Source organism: Acomys russatus, chromosome 1 (genome assembly GCF_903995435.1).
Source record: "Acomys russatus chromosome 1, mAcoRus1.1, whole genome shotgun sequence".
Taxonomy (NCBI): domain Eukaryota; kingdom Metazoa; phylum Chordata; class Mammalia; order Rodentia; family Muridae; genus Acomys; species Acomys russatus.
Window position 1 is genome coordinate 66,539,879 of NC_067137.1, and position 20,444 is coordinate 66,560,322.

The 20,444-nt window shown below is 43.7% G+C and overlaps 1 protein-coding gene across 2 annotated transcripts in view; it reads left to right on the plus strand.

Annotated features, from left to right (window-relative positions):
- The first annotated feature begins 164 nt into the window (after positions 1 to 164).
- Prorp (protein only RNase P catalytic subunit) overlaps positions 165 to 20,444 on the plus strand; it is an 84,948-nt gene continuing 64,668 nt past the window's right edge. Inside the window, exons 1-3 of one of the 2 annotated variants that reach the window (XM_051146243.1) lie at positions 165 to 1,185; positions 4,000 to 4,047; positions 4,793 to 4,925. In XM_051146243.1, coding sequence (XP_051002200.1) covers positions 197 to 1,185; positions 4,000 to 4,047; positions 4,793 to 4,925 — 1,170 coding nt within the window. In that variant the 5' untranslated portion in view covers positions 165 to 196. The remainder of the gene's footprint in view (positions 1,186 to 3,999; positions 4,048 to 4,792; positions 4,926 to 20,444) is intronic. The other variant, XM_051146254.1, reaches the window with a different exon arrangement.

Here is a 20,444-nt window from a genome sequence, read left to right on the forward strand (position 1 = left end):
TGTTTAATGGTGAGACCTCACGTGCTTTCCTTGCCAGTAAATCGCCCCTAAAGCATAATCTTGATTTGTTTGTAAGGGAGAGACAGAAGTTCCTTTTCAAAAATTGTGCTTCAACTGTCTTCAACCCCCACTCCCTTAATTTTACGTAGGATAGTAGAACGGTTTTGTTTTTAAGCCTCATTCAACTCCCTGCACAATGACCTTCTGTTTGTCTGGCTTTCGGAGCTTTCCGAAACTTTGGAAGACCAGCCCATACTTGGAACTAGGCCCTGTGACCTCTTCTGTCCCTTTTTTTCTCACGGTCTACTGTGTCACCAGGAACCAACAGAGATGGTTTTCTGTTAAGCCCACGTCCCCTCCAGATAGCAAAGCAATGAATCTGCTGGTTGCCAAGGCTAGAACACTGAAGAAACGTAATGACAGCAATAAGCAGATTTCCTCTGATCCTCACTATTTTGCTGCTGGGGCAGCTAAGAAGAGGTCACACGTAACTAAGAATCCTCAGGATAGTGGTCATGCCTTGCCACCCGTGAGAAGCACTATACAACTGCCAACTAGACCTTTGAATTCCAAAGAGTGGGATAAACTTAAAGAAGACTTCGAAGGAAAGGCCAATTTTGAAGACTTGGTCATTTCACAGATGGCACAGAGCTGTAGTTGTGTAGATGTGGCTAAGTCTCTCCTGGCATGGGTGGCAGGGAAGAACAATGGCATTGTGGGGTATAATTTACTCGTCAAGTATTTGTATCTTTGTGTCTCTCATGGGCAGACATCGGAAGTCATCGATGTCTATGAAATCATGAAAGCCAGGTACAAGAGTTTAGAATCCGGCGCTTACACCCTTCTCATCCGGGGATTAAGCCACTCGGACAGATGGAGAGAGGCCTTGCTGCTGTTAGAAGACATGAAAAAGGTCATGACCCCTTCAAGAAAGAACTACGACGACTGTATACAGGGAGCCCTCCTTCATCAAGATGTGACCGTGGCCTGGAGTTTGTATCAGGAATTGGTGGGGCATAGTCTCATTCCTCTGTTGGACACTTTAAAAGCCTTCTTTGATTTTGGCAAGGACATAGCCGATGATCACTATTCAAGCAATCTCCTGGACATTCTACTATATCTAAGGACTAACCAGCTGTATCCTGGAGAGTCATTTGCACACAGTATAAAAGCGTGGTTTGAAAGGTAATGTTGATTTTTGTATGTGTGTTTTATCTTAGTGCCTATATTTTTAAAAGTAGTTCCTTTTTTGTGGTGTTGGTTAGTTGCTGAGACTCCTTTTAGTCGGGTTATGTCTTTCTCACCTTGAGGTAAGAGTTGCTTCTCTTAAGACAAAATATTCTCTTAAAGCAGTAGGAAGATGGGCGTGGTGGCCACGCCTTTAATCCCAGCACTCTGGAGGCAGAGGCAGGTTGATCTCTTTTGAGTTCAAGGCCAGCCTGAGGCCAGGTGCTGGTGGCCCACGCCTTTAATCCCAGCACTTGGGAGGCAGAGGTAGGTGGATCGCTGCCAGTTTAAGGCCAGCCTGGCCTACAAATCGAGTCCAGGACAGTCAAGGCTACACAGAGAGACCTTGTCTCAAAAGCAAACAAACAAACAAAACAACAAAAACAAAATCAAGGCCAGCCTAGTCTACACAGCAAGTCCAGGACACCCAGGGCTACACAGAGAAACCTTGTTTCAAAAAACAAACAAAAAAAAACAAAAAAAAACAAAAAAAAAAAAAAAGAAAGAAAAAAGAAAAGAGAGAGAGAGAGAGAGAAAGAAAGGGCTGGAGAGATTGCTCAGAGGGTGAACATACTGACTGCTCCTCCAGAGGTCCTGAGTTCAATTCCCAGCACCCACATGATGGCTCACAACTATCTATAATGTGATCTGATGCCCTCTTCTGGACTGCATGTATATGTGCAGGCAGAGCGCTGTATACATAATAAATAAATATTAAAAAAAGAAAACCCAGAAATAAAGCACCTTTTTTGATGTAAATAGATCTCTTCCTTTTAGAACTAGAATTTATTTTATTTTCTGAAGCCTCTAACATGAATAATATCATAGAAAGAAAAAGGTTCGGGTGGGCGGGATGTATGCATGTCTGAAGAACAGCGGTTGACTTCAGGTTTTTTTTTTTTTTTTTTTTTTTAAATTAAACTCCGCCTTGCTTTTAAGGCAGAGTCTCTTACTGTACCTAGAGTTGAGCAGGTCATCTAGGCTCCGAGTTAGTGAGCCCGGCCATCTGCCAGTCTCTGCTCCCATCTTGCTGGGGTTACAGGTTCAGGCTGCTGGCCCAGGCTTGTGCACAATGGCCTCTGGGGACCTGAACTCAGATCATGCCTGTGCCGCAAGCACTTTACCCCGTGATCATATCCCTCTTTTCAGAAGTACTGACTGAAGTGATGTGCTATAGTTAGTCTGTGAGCCCTGGCTTCAGCGCTTACAATGAACAGAGTGGATGGGGCAGTTCCTGACCCACCCTGATACCCAAGCCTTACATGGAAAAGCATCCTTTTTACTTTGGGTCTTTTCTTGTTTAGCCAAACTCTGCTTTGACTCATGCTACTAGTCAGATAGCTGCTTATTGCTTCGTTCTTTTACTCTCGTTTCTTCGCCATTGGTTTATTTCAGGCCATTCCTAAAAGCTCCTACCTTCTTTTCTCTCTCTTTTTTAAAATTATATATCGTGTTTGCAGAACTTTCAGGCAACAGTCATGTTTAACTATCTTAATATATTTAGTGAGGATCGGAAGAGGAGTAAGAGTGAAGATCTTGGATTACCAAGGAGTTTGGGTTTTATTCCGTTTTCAAGATCATTAGTTTTAGAGTAGAATTTGAGATCTCAGAAAAACAAGTGTCAGAACAATGAAAAGAGCTGAGGGGAAAGGAATTAAGACTGAAAATGGGGATACCTGTGGTTTGGTTTTGTTGTTTTGTTGTTGTTATTTCTGAGACAGGGTTTCTCTGTAGCCCTTGGCTGTCCTGGAACTTGCTTTGTACACCAAGTTAACCTTGAACTCAGAGAGCTACCTGCCTCTGCCTCCCTAGTGCTGGGATATTTCTTTGAATGCAGTTTGGGATTTGAGTGACAGATGATAAGGTTTTGGATTAATTGGTCAAGGAAAGAAGGCAACGGAATCAAGAATCAATATGAAGCAATGGCAGTTTATATAAGAAGAGAGGATATGGTGACTGAGTGAATAAGTCAATAAGTAAATTTTGGATGGCTGTAATTACACCAGAGCCATGTGTGTTTCTGGCATAATCTCTGTTAGGATGCCATCCTCAATCTAACTAGGAAGGCCGTTCCTGGCACTGGTCCATGAGACAGCAGCACTACAAGAGATGAGAGAAATTACTCCAAGCAGGCGCCATGTCTAGCAGTTTTATGAAGAAGGTTAGAGTTGCGTGTGATTTGAAGAGTATATCAGCTGGACATGGTGGCACATACCTTTAATCTCAGCACTTGGGAAAAAACCAAAAAAAAAAAAAAAAAAAAAAAAAAAAAGAAAGAAAGAAAGAAAGAAAAAAGAAAAAAAATTATATCCATTTTTTGCACACTTCCAGTGAAAGTAGATTTAGACATGGGGCTTGCTGCTGCTGTTTTTGTTTGTTTGTTTGTTTTTGAGACAGGGTCTATGTAGCTGTGGCTATTCTGGAGCTCTCTGTGTAGACCAGGCTGGTCTTGAACTCACAGAGGTATGCTTGCCTCTGCCTCCTAGTACTAGAAATAAAAGGCATGTCCCACCATGCCCAACCCTTAGCCAAGCTTGAAGAGGAGGAGGGTTATGCCAGGAGAAGAGCCAAAAGGATACTTTAGGATCTAGTAGAGTACTATCTAGTCCTTAACCCCAACCCCAGCCCAGCCATGGAGGAAGCCATCCTCAGAAAGCATTCTGGAATTCTCCGAGCTCTTCCTTGCAGAATGTTGTACAGTGACTGTCTGTCTTTAGGTCCAGTAGGAATTTTTAACTTATTGATAATTTGGTTTTGTAATTTTTTTTATAGTATTCCTGGGAGACAATGGAAAGGACAGTTCACCACAATCCAGAAAAGGTAAAGGCCATTATTTGTCTTTAATTTGTTTGATTCAGTTATAGGAAGTTCTGTTGGCATTGACTTAAAAATAGGAGGAGGTGGAGAGACAGCACAACGGTTCTTCTTCCTCTTCTGTAGGATCTGGTTCAGTTCCCAGCACCCTTACCTGGGGGCTCACAACTGCCTACAATTATAGCTTCAGGTGATCTTCTGCCCTCTTCTGGCCTCTGCTTGTATCAGCACTCATATGCATATACCCCCACACACTCACACACACACACATAATTAAAAATAAAATTTCATGCCAAGAGGTGGTGGTATATGCCTTTAATCCCAGAACTCTGGAGGCAGAAGAAGGCAGATCTCCTTGAGTCTGAGGCCAGTCTGATCTACAGAGTGAGTTCCAGAACAGCCAGGGCTACCCAAAATTCTATCTTGAACAACCAAAATTTAATAATAATAATAATAATAATAATAATAATAATAATAATAATAATAAAAGAAAAAAGAAGAAAAGAAAAACTTTTATTTTTCATCTAGATGCCTAAGAATCATCTCTTCTGGGTTTTCTGGCATACTGATAGGTAATATTTTCAGGTTTAAAAAAAAAAATTCAACCAAATGTGACAGGCGCAAGGGTGGTGTTGTTGTTGTTAGTAGTAGTAGTAATAGTAGGTTTTTGTTTCCTTGTGCTTTGGAGTTACTCATCTTAGGAAAAATTATTTTCCAAGACATTATTTAATACAAAACATTTCAATTACAGTGGCCAGTGTTCAGGCTGTGGCAGAACCATAGAGTCTATTCACTTGAGTCCAGAAGAATATGAATTTCTCAAGGAAAAAATCATGAGGAATGTGATAGATGGTGGTGACCAATATAAAAAGACGACACCTCAGGTGAGTCCAGCAGGCTTTATTGTGTTCTTAGATTGCTTGTCTAGAGCAGAGGCCAGCAGGTTTTTTCCTTATAAAAGCCAAATGACAAATATTTTGGGCTTTGTGAGCCATGCAGTCTCTTGTAACATTTTGGCTTTGTTATAGTTGAAACAGCAATGGACAATATATACATGAATGACTGTGACTCTTCCATTAAAACTCTTCACAAGGACTAGGAAGATGGCTCAGTGGGTAAAGTGCTTGCTGTGTCAGCTTGAGGGCCCAAGTGCAGGTGCCTAACACTCATGTAAAAGCTAGACATGATGGTCCATGCTTATGGAATAGGGAGCTTTAGGCTCAGTGAGAGGCCCTGTCTCAAGGTATAAAGTGGAGAGTGATGAAGGAAAACTGCAAAAGTTTACCTCCAGCCTCTACATGTACTTACATGGGCACACCCACTCCTGTATACACCCATAAACACATGCACATCCACCCTGCCCCTGCAAACCCAAAAAAACTGTTCATGCAAACGAGCAGTAGGCTAGAGTTAGCCCATGGCCACAATTGCCAGTCTTCCACAAATTAATTTAGAGTTTTGTAGAATAATTGGGTATATTACAATCTGTTGAATTCAGTCTTATTATATCTAATGATATTTTCAGTAGTCAAATAAGCGGGTACCTATTTTTTTTCCTCTGAGTGTTTCAAGGAAAATTTTGAGCAAGTTCTTTTTCTGTTTTGTTTTGTTTTGTTTTTGAGACAGGATCTCACTATGTAGCTCTGGCTGTCTTGGAACTCACTTTATAGACAAGGCTGGCCTCATACTCACAGAGACTGTCTGCTTCTGCCTCCTGAGTGCTGGGATTAAAGGTGTGCGCCACTATGCTGGCTCTTCAACAAATTCTTATGAAAATACTGTCATTTCTTATAACCTTGCTAGTTAAGGCAGTTGAGGATAACAACAAAATTATGTTAACATTTCCTTCATAGTGAATTTGATCTTTGTTATTTATAGTAACTTCATTTTGCTTATCTATAGGACATTATGCTGAGAACTAAGATTAAGTTGCATATTTTTGAGTCAGGATACTGTCATGTCCAGGATGGCATGGAACTCACTCTGTAAAGCCAGGCTGGCCTCAAACTACACATCTTCCTGCTTTAGTACCATCCGCTTCTCTGATGTCCTTTCTTGGAGTAAAGCTGCCCATCATTTCACTAAATCATCCTCCTCTTCCTCCTCCTCCTCCTCCTCCTCCTCCTTTTTCTCCTCCTCCTCCTTCTTGGAGACAGGGTTTCTCTGTGTAGCCCTGGCTGTCCTGGACTCACTTTGTAGACCAGGCTAGCCTTGAACTCACATTGATCCACCTGCCTCTGCCTCCCAAGTGCTGGGATTAAAGGCGTGTGCCACCATGCCTAGCCTAAATCTACCAAATAAAATCAGGAAGTGATCATTATTTTGTCTTCTTATCTTGACTTAACAGTTTTCAAAAAATATTCCTATGGTTTTTTTTTTCCCCCCCGTTGGTTGGTTGGTTTTCTTTGTTTGTTTGTTTTTTGTTTTTGTTTTGTTGGTTTTTGGATACAGGGTTTCTCTGTATAGCTTTGGCTGTCCTGGACTCACATTGTAGACCAGGCTGGCCTCGAACTCACAGAGATCCACCTGCCTCTGAAAATATGTAGCCCAGGCTGGCCTCAAACTCGTGATCCTCCTGCCTCCGCCTCCTTCAGCAAATCCTACCAGCGTGTGCCATCACTACCAGTTCCTATGTTCTATAACAACCCTAATCCTCAGAATAAAGTAAAACATTGAGTATCAAAACAATGCCTCCCTGGGCATGGCAACACATGCCTTTAATCCCAGCAGGTCATCTTGTGGGAATTGAGCCTGGTGCCTCTGTAAGAACAAGAGCTGTAAGCTCCAGCCCCTGCCTCCTCCTCATGCCATCCTTCAGTTCCTCCTGTGCCCCCATCTCAAACATATGACCTCATTTTCTATAATTACTGTTGTGGGCTTTTTCTTACAGAGGACCTCAGTTCAGTTCCCAGCACCCATATGGTAGCTTACAGTTCCTTCCTGGTGCCCCCTTCTGGCTTCCACCAGCACCTGACACACATATACACATGCAGGCAAACACTCATACACATTAAATAAAAATATATCTCTAAAAAGTTGTTATTGTGTAGCCAGGGCTGAGGCGGCTCATACATTTAATCCCAGCACTCAGGGCAGCAGAGGCAGGCAGATTGCTGAGACTTTGAGGCCAGCGTGGTCTGCAAAGTGAGTGCAGGAAAGCCAAGACTACACATAGAAACCTTGTCTCAAAATAAAAATAAAATATTATTGTTATATATCTGTACATATGAAGGGGAGATAAACTTGTTTCTGTTTTGATCTCAAGTGTGGGAGGGATATTTACCACTTAGATGTGAACTTGCTTTTTGGCTGTTCATCTCTGCACTTCTAGAGGCTCCTAAAGAGAACTGCTCCAGGGAAAGTTTCAAGGCTTTGGACTCCAGCTGAGGTTTGAGGTTCCAGTTGCTGCTCCTGGTTGCAGCAGCAACTTTTGTGGAATTGCTGGTCTGCTGAAATCCTGCTGACTATGCCAGGGACTGATAGCCTTAAGGTTTCATTGTAGTGTTTTTTAATATCCTTTTCTGGTTGTTTGGGTTAATTGGGTTGTTAAAAGGGTAGGCTCCTTTAATAAGTTCACAATAAAATATAATTGATAAGAAAATTGGGCCTACATACATATGTATAGATAAATCAAGCTGCTGAGTCCATCAATATTGCACACTTATATGACCACTTAGGATTAGATAACCTATAGTAAAAATGATTAATTTGGTGCAGGATTTCTCAAATTTTGTCTCTGTGAATCATTAGATGCTTTATTTGCTTTGTTTGAGACAGGGTTTCTCTGTGTAGCTCTGGCTGTCCTGGACTTACTTTGTAGACCAGGCTGGCCTCAAACTCACAGAGATCCAGCTACCTCTGCCTCCCAGAGGGCCGGGATTACAGGTGTGCGCCATCACATCTGGATCTCATCAGAAGATCTTAGAATTCAAATTCTAAATGAGATGTCGGCAATGATGCCTAAGATTCTGTATTTTAAACAAGATCAGATGATGTTATTTTGGTCTTTGGTTAAGACAGTGGGCTGTTTAATTGTCTGTTTAGTCTTCATTAGTTTGTTGCAAAGACCTTTGAATCTGCTACATGCCATATGCTTCTTGGTGTAACACACAACTTAACCTTTCTTGCTGATGCTCATTTGCTTGGGGCCAGGGTTTGGCTTTGTGACACTGGGCATAGAAACAGGGTCTCCTACCCATATGCCAGGCAAGCACTCCAGCCCCTAAGCTACAAGTCTCAGTCTCTGAGGCTGTTTGACCACTTGATTAAGAGAGTGATTGCAGGATCTCTCAGTGTGAAGGCACATTTCCCCTTTCGTGCTTAATACATGACCTGTGAGGTAACACCCTCAGACCATGTTAATAGAATGTCACCTTTCACCCTTGTGCCCAGTGTTTTTAGCATCATGGGATCTCTACTTTTGAAATTGCAAAGAGGTGCTTTTGTAATTTTTTCAATTCTTCCCACATCTAGTAACTGACATTATATTGTATGAAATATTTCTTCACTCTCTTTTTTTGTCAGCAATGTAGACATGAAGACTCTTCCATGACTCTCTATGTTAGGATCCATTGCTGTCATTTATGTTGATTTTCCCTGACTTGGCTTGTGGGAGCCCCTTCAAACCATCTCTGTCTCCTTGGACACCTCTCCATCCCTCTCCCAGGCACTCCCCAGTTATGGCGCACCCCTAAATGGATTCTTTTGCTTAACACTTCCAATGGTTCCGCAGTGGTGGGATTCATTCTCAACACTTATTCTAAAAGAATAGAAGGAAGTGTAGTTAGTTCACTTTGCTATGCTGATCTGAGCTCAGATGAAGTCCGCCCCGTGTATACGGTTTCAGATTCTAGGTGGTCAGTGCTGCGACAGCAGAAAGATTTGATGTGTTTCATCAGCCCAGCTCCCTGAGCTGCTGGCTCCACTCATCCTTGGCTCCCCATAGTGCCCTTTTCTCTTCCTTGTGCCCTAATTCTTTAGTAGGAGAGGGCCTGGAAACAAGCAAACAGGAAGTAGAGGACACCTTAGGGGACAGACTGGCGTTTGCTTTGCTTACAGTGCCTAGGAAGGAAGATGGAAGGACATGCAAATTTTGAAGTGGGCATCCCCTATTTCTCTTCTTCCCTCTCCCTGGAGCAGCATTGCTCAGAAACAGTTGTAGGACAGGATGATACTCTTATTTCTGAAAGGTGAGGGCAGGGGTCAAGCTTTGAGAGGAGAGTTAATGCCGGAGGTTTAGTACACCACATCCACAGAATGCCTGAGCTCGTCCAGTAAGAGAGGGAAGGGCAGTAGGTTCATTTGAGAACTTGCTAGGGATGGGTGGGGACAGCAGCACGGAAGGAAGGTCAGAGAATCCCATAGCGGACAGGACAGTGCTCGGTGCAGTGTCATAGACTTCAAAGAGGTGATGGCACCATGGGGATTTGGTCAGAAGAGAATTGATGAACAGTGACTTAGTAACCAAGGTTAGACAAGACTGGCAGGGCCAAGTTCAGCCAGGTTAGAGGAGCAGAAGGAGCACATTCAGTATAAATCTGCTTTTGAAATGCTTAAGAATAGGGCTGGAGAGATGGCTCAGAGGTTAAGAGCTCTGCCTGCTCTTCCAGAGGACCTGAGTTCAAGTCCCAGCAACCAACTGGTGGCTCACAACCATCTATAATGTGATCTGATGCCCTCTTCTGGTATGCAGATGTACATACAGACAGAACGCTGTATAAGTAATAAATAAATAAACCTTTAAAAAAGTCAAATTGTTAAAGAAAAAAAGAAGAAGAAGAAGAAATGCTTAAGAATAAGAAAGAGATGGATAGCCGGGCGTGGTGGCGCACGCCTTTAATCCCAGCACTCGGGAGGCAGAGGCAGGCGGATCGCTGTGAGTTCAAGGCCAGCCTGGTCTACAAAGTGAGTTCAGGATGGCCAAGGCTACACAGAGAAACCCTGTCTCGAAAAACAAACAAACAAATAAAAAAGAAAGAGATGGATTGTTCATGGCTAGAGAGTGGTAGGGGCAAGAGATATCAGTGAAGATAAATTTGTTGAATAAAGGTTAAAGGGATGATTCAGTGCATAAGAGCACTAGCTGTTCTTCCTGAGGACCTGGGTTCAATTCCTGGCACTCACATGACAGCTTATAACCCAACTCTCTCTATCTGTCTGCACTGTGTCCATAGCAAATATAGCAAAGAGAGAATTACAAGTGAACATGAATCAAAAATAGGCACAGAGGCTGGCAAGATGACTCAGCCAATAAAGGCGCTTGCCACCAAGCCTAGTGACCCAAGTTACCAGAAGGACTGACTCTATAAGTGGTCCTCTGACTACTGCACGTGTGCCATGGTATGCACACACACACACACACACACACACACACACACACACACTCTATACAGACAATTTTCAAGTCTGTTTGTGCCTTTGTATTAGTTTCTCATGATACTCTAATTGCTGCCCAAACAAAATGCCACAAATTGGATGACATAAAATGACAGAAACTGCCGGGTGGTGGTGGCGCACACCTTTAATCCCAGCACTCCAGAGGCAGAGGCACACAATTGCTATGAGTTCGAGGCCAGCCTGGTCTCCAAAGTGAGTCCAGGACAGCCAAGGCTACACAGAGAAACCCTGTCTCAAAAAACCAAAAACCAAAAACCAAACAAATAAACAAACAAAAAAAGACAGAAACTGTGCTCTCACAGTTCTGGAAGGGAGAAGTGTGAAGTCAAGGTGTTGCCAAGCTACTTCTGAGGCTCCAGGGAAGAGCTCCCCGCCACCTGTGTGCCAGCTTCAGAAAATTTTCCACTCCTAAACATTTTATACTCCTCCCCATCTTTTTTCCCCTCCCTATGTTAAATATCCCGATTTAACGCCTCTGGCTTAGGGAGGCCCAGGGTTAGGGGTTTCAAAGCTCCCAGCTGCTTTCAGTTGCAGCCGGGCTGGAAAATAGCCTCCAGGAATGTAAGAGCGAAGAAGGCAAGTTTTTAGTTTTTCTGTTTTTAATTAATTGTGAGACACAAGCAGAGTTTTTGTTTGTTTGTTTTTCTTTTTTCCAAGAAGGGTTTCTTTTCTTCCCCCACCCCAAGACAGGGTCTCTCTGTGTTAGCCTTGGCTGTCCTGGACTTGCTTTGTACACCCGCCATCTGCCTGCTTCTGCTGGGAGTAAAGGTATGCGCCACCACTGCCTGGCAGGAAGAGTTTCTTTATGTAGCCCTGGGTATCCTGGAACTCACTCTGTAGACCAGGCTGGCCTCAAAATCGGAGATCTGCCTGCCTCAGCCTCCTGGGGCTGGGGTTAAGGGCATGCACCATCACCACTGGACTAGTTTTTTGTTGTTGTTACTATTTTCTTATTTTTTGGGGTTTTTGTTTTGGTTTTTGTTTTTGAGACAAGGTCTTTCTGCATAGCCCCGAGACAGTGTCTTTCCTGGATTTCAGTATGTAGACCAAGGCTGGCCTTGAACTCACATAGGTCCACTGTCTTCGCCTCTCAGTCTCCCTCCCCAACCCAATTGCTGGGATTAAGGTGTGCACCACTCACTGGGCACAAATTTAGACTTTAACTCATGACAAGCTGCCAGCCTCAGCTTCTCCCACTGCCAGGATTTTAAGTGTGAGCCACTACCCACCCACACTTCCTGTTTTAAACATTTGTTTGTTGTGCTTAGCCAGTATAGCCACCAGGTGGCAATAGCGTAACGTATTAACTCCAGGCTATTGGGCAAGTCAGTCCTGTTAAAGGATTTGGAAGTTTCTCAAACTGACAGATGTCTGGCATTTTGTTTTTGGTTAGGTGAGTGGTATTAGGTGAAGAGAAGAGGTGTGGGTGTGAATTTTAACTGAAAAAAGCAGAATTCCAAATAATTTAGCCAGAGACTAATTGTGTGGGTTTTCAGGGAAGAGCACAAAGAAACAACAACAACGGGGCAGGCACCGTGCCCACACTCTTCTTACAACAGCAACAACGGGGCAGGCACCGTGGCCACACTCCTTGCGGACTCCTCCCAGATGTCGGCTTTACAGGTGTATGCCCACCACACCTGACTTGCCCTTTATTTATTTTTCTAAGAGCAGGTCTCTCTACATAGCCGTGGCTGTCCTCTTTATTTAGACCAGTTTGGTCTCAAACTCACAGAGATCCTCTCTGTCTCCCAGGTGCTGGGCCACGCGCCATTAAGCTTGGCTCATCTTTTTGGCTTTTTTGAGACAGGCTTTCTCTATGTAGCCCTAGCTGATCTGGAACTCCCTCTGGAGACCAGGCTGGCCTCGAACTCATGAGATCCACTTGCCTTTGCCTCCAGAGTGCTGGGATCAAAGGTGTGCACTACCACCTACTGGCTTACAGATTCACTTTTAAGTAGCTTTCTTTGTTTTTCTTACCTTAAATAAAATATTTCTAGCTAGCCGCCGATGGTGCACACCTTTAATCCCAGCACTTGGAAGGCAGAGGCAGATGGATCTCTGTAAATTCAAGGTCAGCCTGGTCTATAGACTGAGTTCCAGGACAGTCAGGGCTACACAGAGAAACCTTGTCTCAAATAAATAAATAAATAATGCTTTCCCTACAAAGTATTTTAAAATACTTTGGAATAGCTTTTTTTAAAATGTTTTATTTCAAGCCTTTTTGTAGTCTTACAAATTACTGAGGCATGGGGAAGGTGGCTGAGTGGGTAAAGTACTTGCTTTGCAAGCCTGAGGACCTGTGTTCGGATTCCCAGTATCCACATAAATGCCAGGTATGGCAGTGTGTGTTAACCTCAGTGTTTGGAGGGGCAGAGACAGGAGGATTGTGAGGGCTTGATGGCCAATCAGTCCAGAGGAAACTCCAGACTAGTGAGAGACCCTGCCTCACCAAGTTAAGTTGGAAAGCAATAGCAGGAAACACCCATAGGTATCTTCTGTAAGTGCAGTTCAGCCTCTGCACAATTGCACTCAGGCACCTGCACACACACACTCGTGCAGACACACAAAGTAAGAATTTGGGGGTTGTTTTATGTGGAGCTATATCTATTGATGTTTCTGGTTTAGAAATGTACTCTAGTAGCCTTTAAAATTAGAACTAGTACATGGGTACATTTTATGGAAATTTTGTTCAAAACCAAAAATAAATAGTATCAGTGAGAAAGAACTGTTCTAGTTATCTTTGCAAGTCTCTAATTATATAGCCTAATAGACCACTTTCTAGCGGGCTAGAGAGATGGCTCAGAGGTTAAAAGCACTATCTGCTCTTCCAGAGGTTCTGAGTTCAATTCCCAGCAACCACATGGTGGCTTACAGCCATCTATAATGTGATCTAATGCCCTCTTCTGGCCTTCAGGTGTATATAATAATAATAATAATAATATTATTATTATTATTATTATATAATATATAATTAATAATAATATTATTATTATATATAAAATAAGAAGAAGTAAATTCATTAAAAAAAATAGACCACTTTCTAAAATGGCAAAACAACTTATATTTAGAAGTAGCTAGCTGGACTTACTTTACATGGCTCCAGTTTTGTTGGCAGTGTCCAGAGCATGAGTTAGCGAGATGAACAAAAACGTTTTCTCTAGTGACTTCATCAGATGCTCATCTTGGCCGTGTCAATGTCATCAAACTTTTTAGCAGCCTGTTCAACGTGATGCTTGTTGACCTTGACAAAGTGCTGTGTTCTTGGTTAGCCAGAATTTGATGCTGGTGTATAGTGGTCCAGATTAATTCTCCTCGGGACATCCTTCAGGAATACTGGTGCTAGTTTGGGAGCTGAAGTGTCTTGAGCTGTGGAATTATGATATGCAGAGTGTGTGTGTGTGTGTGTGTGTGTGTGTGTGTGTGTGTGTGTCAGACAGTGGATGGTTTTAATTATTTTTATTTGTTTGTTGTTTCAGATAGGTTGTCACTGTATAGCCCATGCTAGCCTCAAATCTACAATGTAGTCCAAGCCAGCCTTGAGCCCTTCTCTGGCTTAGTCTTCTGAGTGCTGGGATTACAGGTATTCTCCACTGTGTCTGGCTCAGGACCACCTCTTTTTAGCTTTGAATTAGGCTGTGGGAGAGATGTATATTCCTTACTTTGCTTTCAAATATCATCTTTTTTTTTTTTAATGTATATGAGTGTTTTGCTTGCGTGTATGTCTGTGCACCACTTGCATGCCTGGTGCCTGTGGAAGTCAGGAGGGTGTCAGCTCACCTGGAACTGTAGTTACAGGAAGTGTCCACTGAAACAAGGTCCTCTGCAAGAGCAGCAAGTGCTCTTAACTGCTGAGCCATGTCTCCAGCCCATCAAATAGTATCTTAATGAAAGAGTTGACAGGAAGCCTGGGCTGTCTTTAAAAAGAATTCCATTTAAAATAGACAGCTGGAGGGTGCTGAGGAGGTGGCTGTCACAAGCATGAGGACCTGAGTTCAAATCTCCAAATCTCCACATGAAAGCCCGACACAGAGCAAGGGTCTGTATTACAGAGAGAGAAGGGGGAGACAGGAGATCCCCAGGAAATTCCCAAGCCAGATATCCGTGTTTGCACAGCAGCAAAACAAAGAGACTTGTTTCACGAAAGGCGGAAGGTGTGAAGAGCAGCCCCGCCCACTCCAGTTGTCCTCTGGCCTCCAGACACACACTCACACACATAGTACATACATGCACATCCCAAACACATGCATTACAAAGGGAGCCATGTGGCAGGGCGGCCTAGCTGGGAAGGCCATTTGCCACCAGTCCTGAAAGCCTGACTCCTGTTCCCAAAGCCTACGTGGGGAAAGGAGAGGACTAACCCCACAGAGCGGTTGGCTAAGCTCTCCCTGCATCCCATGGCCTGTATGCACACACACGTGGCCTGTATGCACACACACGTGGCCTGTATGCACACACACTAAACAAAGTGTACCTATTACAAAACATTTATAGAAGACAGCTAAGGAAGTTGTGATGCCCGTGGTTTCCACTGACAATCCTATCATCTACAACTTTCAGATAATTTCAGGAGCATGGGATTTTCTTTTTCTGAGAGAAAAAAGGAAGGCAAATTCTGTGTGGTACATTTGTTTGAATTCTTACAGTGACATTGAAATCAAACCACCAATCTTGGTTGATAGCATCTCTTTAGTTAACCGAGAAAAGGGATGCCTTCTGATGTTTCTCATGTGACATGTGATGCAAACAAGATGGCACTGTAAGAACTGACGTAATACAGGCCGACTGTGGGGGAAGGCATTGTTTTTGTTTGAGATGAGCGCTCACTGTGTAGCCCTGCCTGACCTGAAACTCCTTATGCAGACTGTGCAGGCCTTGACTCACAGAGAGCTGCCAGCCTCTGCCTCCTAGTGCTAGGACGAAAGGTGTGCACCTCTACACTCCACCTTCCACAGGGCTGAGGGGTTTTAATTGTGTGACGGCCCAGGGCAGACATCCCTCCTGTGGTCTGAGTGGCAGCTGGACACTGTACATGATATAAATTGAGTTCTTTATCAGTTTCCAGAACTTTCTGTCTTGAGCTTGAAGAGCTTGCTATTTCTAAGATAAAGCATGGGGTTCTGCTTCCCCAGATTAAAAACAAAAATGTAGTAAATGGTAACTTTGGGGAGCTTAGTGGCTTTTTTTTTTTTTTAATTTTTTTTTTAGCTTAATGACTTTTAAAAATCCAAGAAATTGTGTTATCTACATATTCTCTCTCTCTCTCTCTCTCTCTCTCTCTCTCTCTCTCTCTCTCTCTCTCTCTCTCTCTGAGACAGAGTTTTTCTATGTAGCCTTGGCTGTCCTGGACTCACTTTGTAGACCAGGCTGGCCTCAAACTCACAGCGATCCACCTGCCTCTGCCTCCTGAGTGCTGGGATTGAAGGCACCACACTGAGCTTCTTCTACATTGTTTTCAGCCATGTACTATTGATGTACTTATTTATGATGTCCATTCATAAACAATTAGTTTTTAACTTGGGGACATGTTGCCCCAGTGCACCTGTAACAGTTGCTGAGCCTTATCTAACCCTTTCTTTCTTCCTCAACTCCACAATTGAAAACCTGAAGGTAGACACGTGATCTCTGGACCATCCAAGTGTGTCCCTGAAAGGACTTTGGTTATAAAGGAGAAGTAACTAGGGAGCTCAGTAGGTGCTGAGGAGTCTGCAACGTAAAAGGAGAACAGTCACTTGAATTGTGGCCTTCACTTTGCAGGTTCACACAACAGACACATTCACCAATGGGCATCCGTGTAGAGGCCTGCTTGCCTGCCTTTCTTCCTTCCTTTGGAATACTTTCCCTATTTCTGCACTGTTCTTCATTTTTTTCTTGTTTGGTTTTTATTGGATTTTTGAATGTTTTTATTTCATGTATACATGTATGCCTGTGCACCACAGAGGACATTGAGTGTTCTGGAACTGGAGTAACAGATAATTGTAAACCTCTATGTGGGTGCTGGGAATTGAACTTGGATCCTCTGAACCACTGAGCCATTTTTTTTTTTTTTCCTTCTTTTTTTTGGTTTTTCAAGACAGGCTTTCTCTGTGTACTCTGTAGTACTCACTCTATAGACCAGGCTGGCCTCAAACTGACAGTGATCCACCTGCCTCTGCCTTCTGAGTGCTGGCATTAAAGGTGTGCGCCACCATGCCCGGCACAATGTACTTTTTTTTTTTGTACTTACCTTTTAATGTGTCTGTGAATTTTGTCTTACGTGGTAGGGATATGCTTGATGGCTCTTCTAGAGTTACAGGGCTGGTTTTTTGGCGTGGAGAATGCTTTAGGGCAGGTGTGAGAGGGATGCTTGGTTAGGAGGTACGTGTGGGCAGAAGTGCCAGAAGCTAAGGGATGAAGTCATGTTTAGGAGTTACTAGGTTACTAAGAAATGTAATAAGATATTTTCTGTATTTAGTAAAGGATAAGTATGCACTATATTTCTGACGATTTTCATAATGGATTATCTTTACTTTAAGAGATTAAAATGTAATAAAAGGCTCAGTGGCTCATGCACTTTGGAATCCCAGCAGTTTGGAAGCAGATGCAGGAAATTAAATGGCTGGATGGTGGTGGCGGCTCACGCACACCTTTGATGCCAGCGCTTGGAAGGCAGAGGCAGGCAGATCTCTTTGAGTTCGAGGCTAGCCCGATCTACAGAGCAAGTTCCAGGACACAGAGAAACCCTATCTCAAAAAAGAAAAACAACAACAACAAAAATTTTTTTTAAATGATGGGTTTGTTTGTGGGAATGTGTACATGAGAGCCAGTGTCAGCAGAGACCAGAGATGTTGGCCTCCCTGGAGCTGGGCTTATACCTGGTGTTTAGAATCTAACTCAGGTCCTCTGGGAGAGCTTTTAATAACAAAATGGTCTGTCCAGCCCCCAGATTTCTCTGTAGTCACGGGAAAGTTACCTTGCTGCTTTCATTTCTGCTTCCTGATCTTTAAACAGAGAAGGTTGGAGCAGATGGCTGGCAGTGTCCCTTCGGAGCGCTTTGATGTTAAGGTTTCCTGTTGCCAAGCAGCTTCTTGATCCAGAAAAAGGGAACTAAGGCCAGCTCTCCCCGTGGAGCAGAGCTGAAGGTGGAGCGCCGAAGACAAGAGTAGCATGGGACGGGTGATCCGAGTGTATCAGATTGCACTCTGAATATTGTGCTGTCAGGTTGGAGGGCAAGAAGAGGACATTAAATCCTTGTTGATGTCTCAGATGTACAGAGCTCTACTGAGGACCTCTTTGCCTTCCTTTAGTATCTGAAGGTAGAAGTGTAACGTTTTCACATGTTGAGCAGAGTATGTGATGCCTCAGGAATCAGCTTTATAGCTATAGGTGATTGTTCTGCAGGACTTGAAGAGATGAGAAATAGGAGAATGTGAGTCCCAGCACTCAGGAGGCAGAGGCAGGCAGATCTCTGTGAGTTCGAGGCCAGCCTGGTCTACAGAGTGAGTCCAAGATAGCCAGGGCTACACAGAGAAACCCTGTCTTGAAAGAAAAGAAAAAAAAAGAAAGGAAGGAAGGAAGGAAGAAAAGAATTTGAGTAGGGTGGTGTGGAGTTTCACATGTGTACTCCTAACACTAGAAAGGATAAGGCAAGAAGATTAATATGGGTTGAAGGGCAGCCTGGGCTACATAGTGAGTCCCAGGCCAGCCTAGGCTACATGACCTTGCCTCAAAACAATAAGGAAATAAGGAAACTAACCTAAAAATGGGGCATGGAATAGGTGGGGTTGCATATGACACAAAATTGGCCTGAGTCCTCAGGTAAAGTTAGTTTATAGGCTCAGGGGATTCATTCTGTCTGTTTTGTATATGATTTAAATTGCCATTATAAAAAATTTTAATCAACACTTTACGGTCTGACAGTGTTTGCCATGTAAGCATGAAGACCTGAGTTCAGCTCCACAGTAACCATGGAGAGGCCGAACATAGTGGCACACATCTGTAACCCCCATTCTAGGGAGTGGAGTCAGCTGAGCTGAGCTTGTGCGCCCCGGGTCCAGTGAGAGACCCTGTTCCAAAAATAAGGTGGTTGACCTACATTGTAGGAGAAAACCATCTCCCAAAAGTCGTCCTCTTTACCTCTGCACATGTGCCATGACACATGCGACTACACACACCATGCATACATACATACGAAATAATAATAATAATAATAATAATAATAATAATAATAATAATAATAATAATAATAATGAAATAATTGAGGAAGACATCCAATGGCAACATCTGGCCTTCACGTACGTACACCACACACACACAGCTAGAGGGAGCTGCTGTCATGCACAAATCCACATGGGCTTTCTGGGTAAGAGTGTTGCAGAGGGAGGTCATAAGACAGCACATCCTTCATGGTTTCTTTCTGTAGCGTCTCCCCTTACTTAACACTGTATACTTAATGTTTATTGTAAGGTGAGAACAGTTCAGGACCTCACTGTGGAGTGGAAGTCTCCTTTAAACATTTTGAAAATGCTGACAATTGCTGGGTGTGGCTGCAGAGGCTTTTAATTCCAGGGGCCGAGTCAGGTGGATCTCTGTGAGTTCCAGGCCAGCCAGGGTCACCTAGTAAGACCCTGTCTCAAACAAGACAAAACATCCCCAAACCCAGAAAAATGTCAGTGGTAATATGGTCTTTTTTCTGTTTTTAAAGCAACTAGATGACATTTCTGATGGAGTAGGTAGCACAGTTCATTTAAGAGGCTTCCTGTTGTATATTGTGTATTGCTTTTGACTTACAAGAGTTATTACTTTAGAAAACAACAAAACCCCAGTAACCTCTACATGTGAATCCACGGCACAGTTAAGACTGTGGCTAGAGCAGCAATCTGGACAAGCGTAGTCTGGAAAGCTCTTCTGCCCTGCGTGTGAGCTGCGGATTGATTGGGGTGGGGGTGGGGGGGGTGGGACTTCCATGCAGGGAACTTGAGTCTGAGTGCCCATGTCCTCTGCAGTGCTAACTGGGAAGTGTGAGGTGTGGGGATTTCCATCCTTTATTGGTTACGTCTCCCATCTCCCACTGTATTTCCTCTAAGTTCTGAGTTCACGCATGGGCCTGAGCAGCTACAGGGAAGCGAAATGTGACTCCCTACACTCAAGAGGCCTGGCTTTTCCTTTGGAGAGTATTTCACTGCAGGGGTGGGATGTGCATGGATCAGGTTGTCTTTGGGGCTGCTTACGCAGTAGGTTTGTTCTGTCGTTTCTGGAATGACTTTGCTGCACTTGTGCCAGCAATGTGTCTGCTCAGGTGACTTCCTTCGCTCTACAGACAGTTCAAGCATTTACTGGTCCCCCGCTGGAACTAGCTTTGGGCCTGGATTGGAGCAATCACACCTTGCCTTGTTGAGGAGTGCCTTCGCAGGTTCCAGTTGTGTAAAGGCTTGTGTTTTGTTGAGCTCGGTGTTTATTTCGGAGTCTCTGAAATGAGAAACGCTGCCGGGGATATTTTTTGGGACAGTGCAAGGCCCTGCATAGGTAGGGTGGCCAGGGGCAGTGAGAGAACCCAGAATGGTGGAGAACCAGGAATTATCCAATGTTGGCTGAAAGGTCGAGTCAGAGGTAGTCTGCCATCTCTGCTGATATCTTGAGGCCTAATACATTTGTTCATTTTTCCAAAAATATGTTTTGGATGCTGGTGTGGTGGCATACTGCTCTAACCTCAGCATTCAGTTCCAACGGTGAAGGCAGGAGGATCAAGAGGGCAAGGCCAAATTAGACTATCTAGGCTGACCCTAAAGTAAACAACCAGCTTCTTCTGGTACTGCCCTTGCCTCCTGTTTCCTTGCAGAGTAGGAAACAAGCGTATTTTCTTGTTTCTACTCTGAGAAAAAAGCCACAAAATATATTTAGGAGCCCATACTGCCTCTAAACATAGACCAAGAACTTTGCAGATAGAAAGCCGTGATGACTTCTTCCCAAGTCACTTGCTCTTTTATGACATCGGCCTCCACCCCTGCTGTCAGAGAGACTTCACGTAG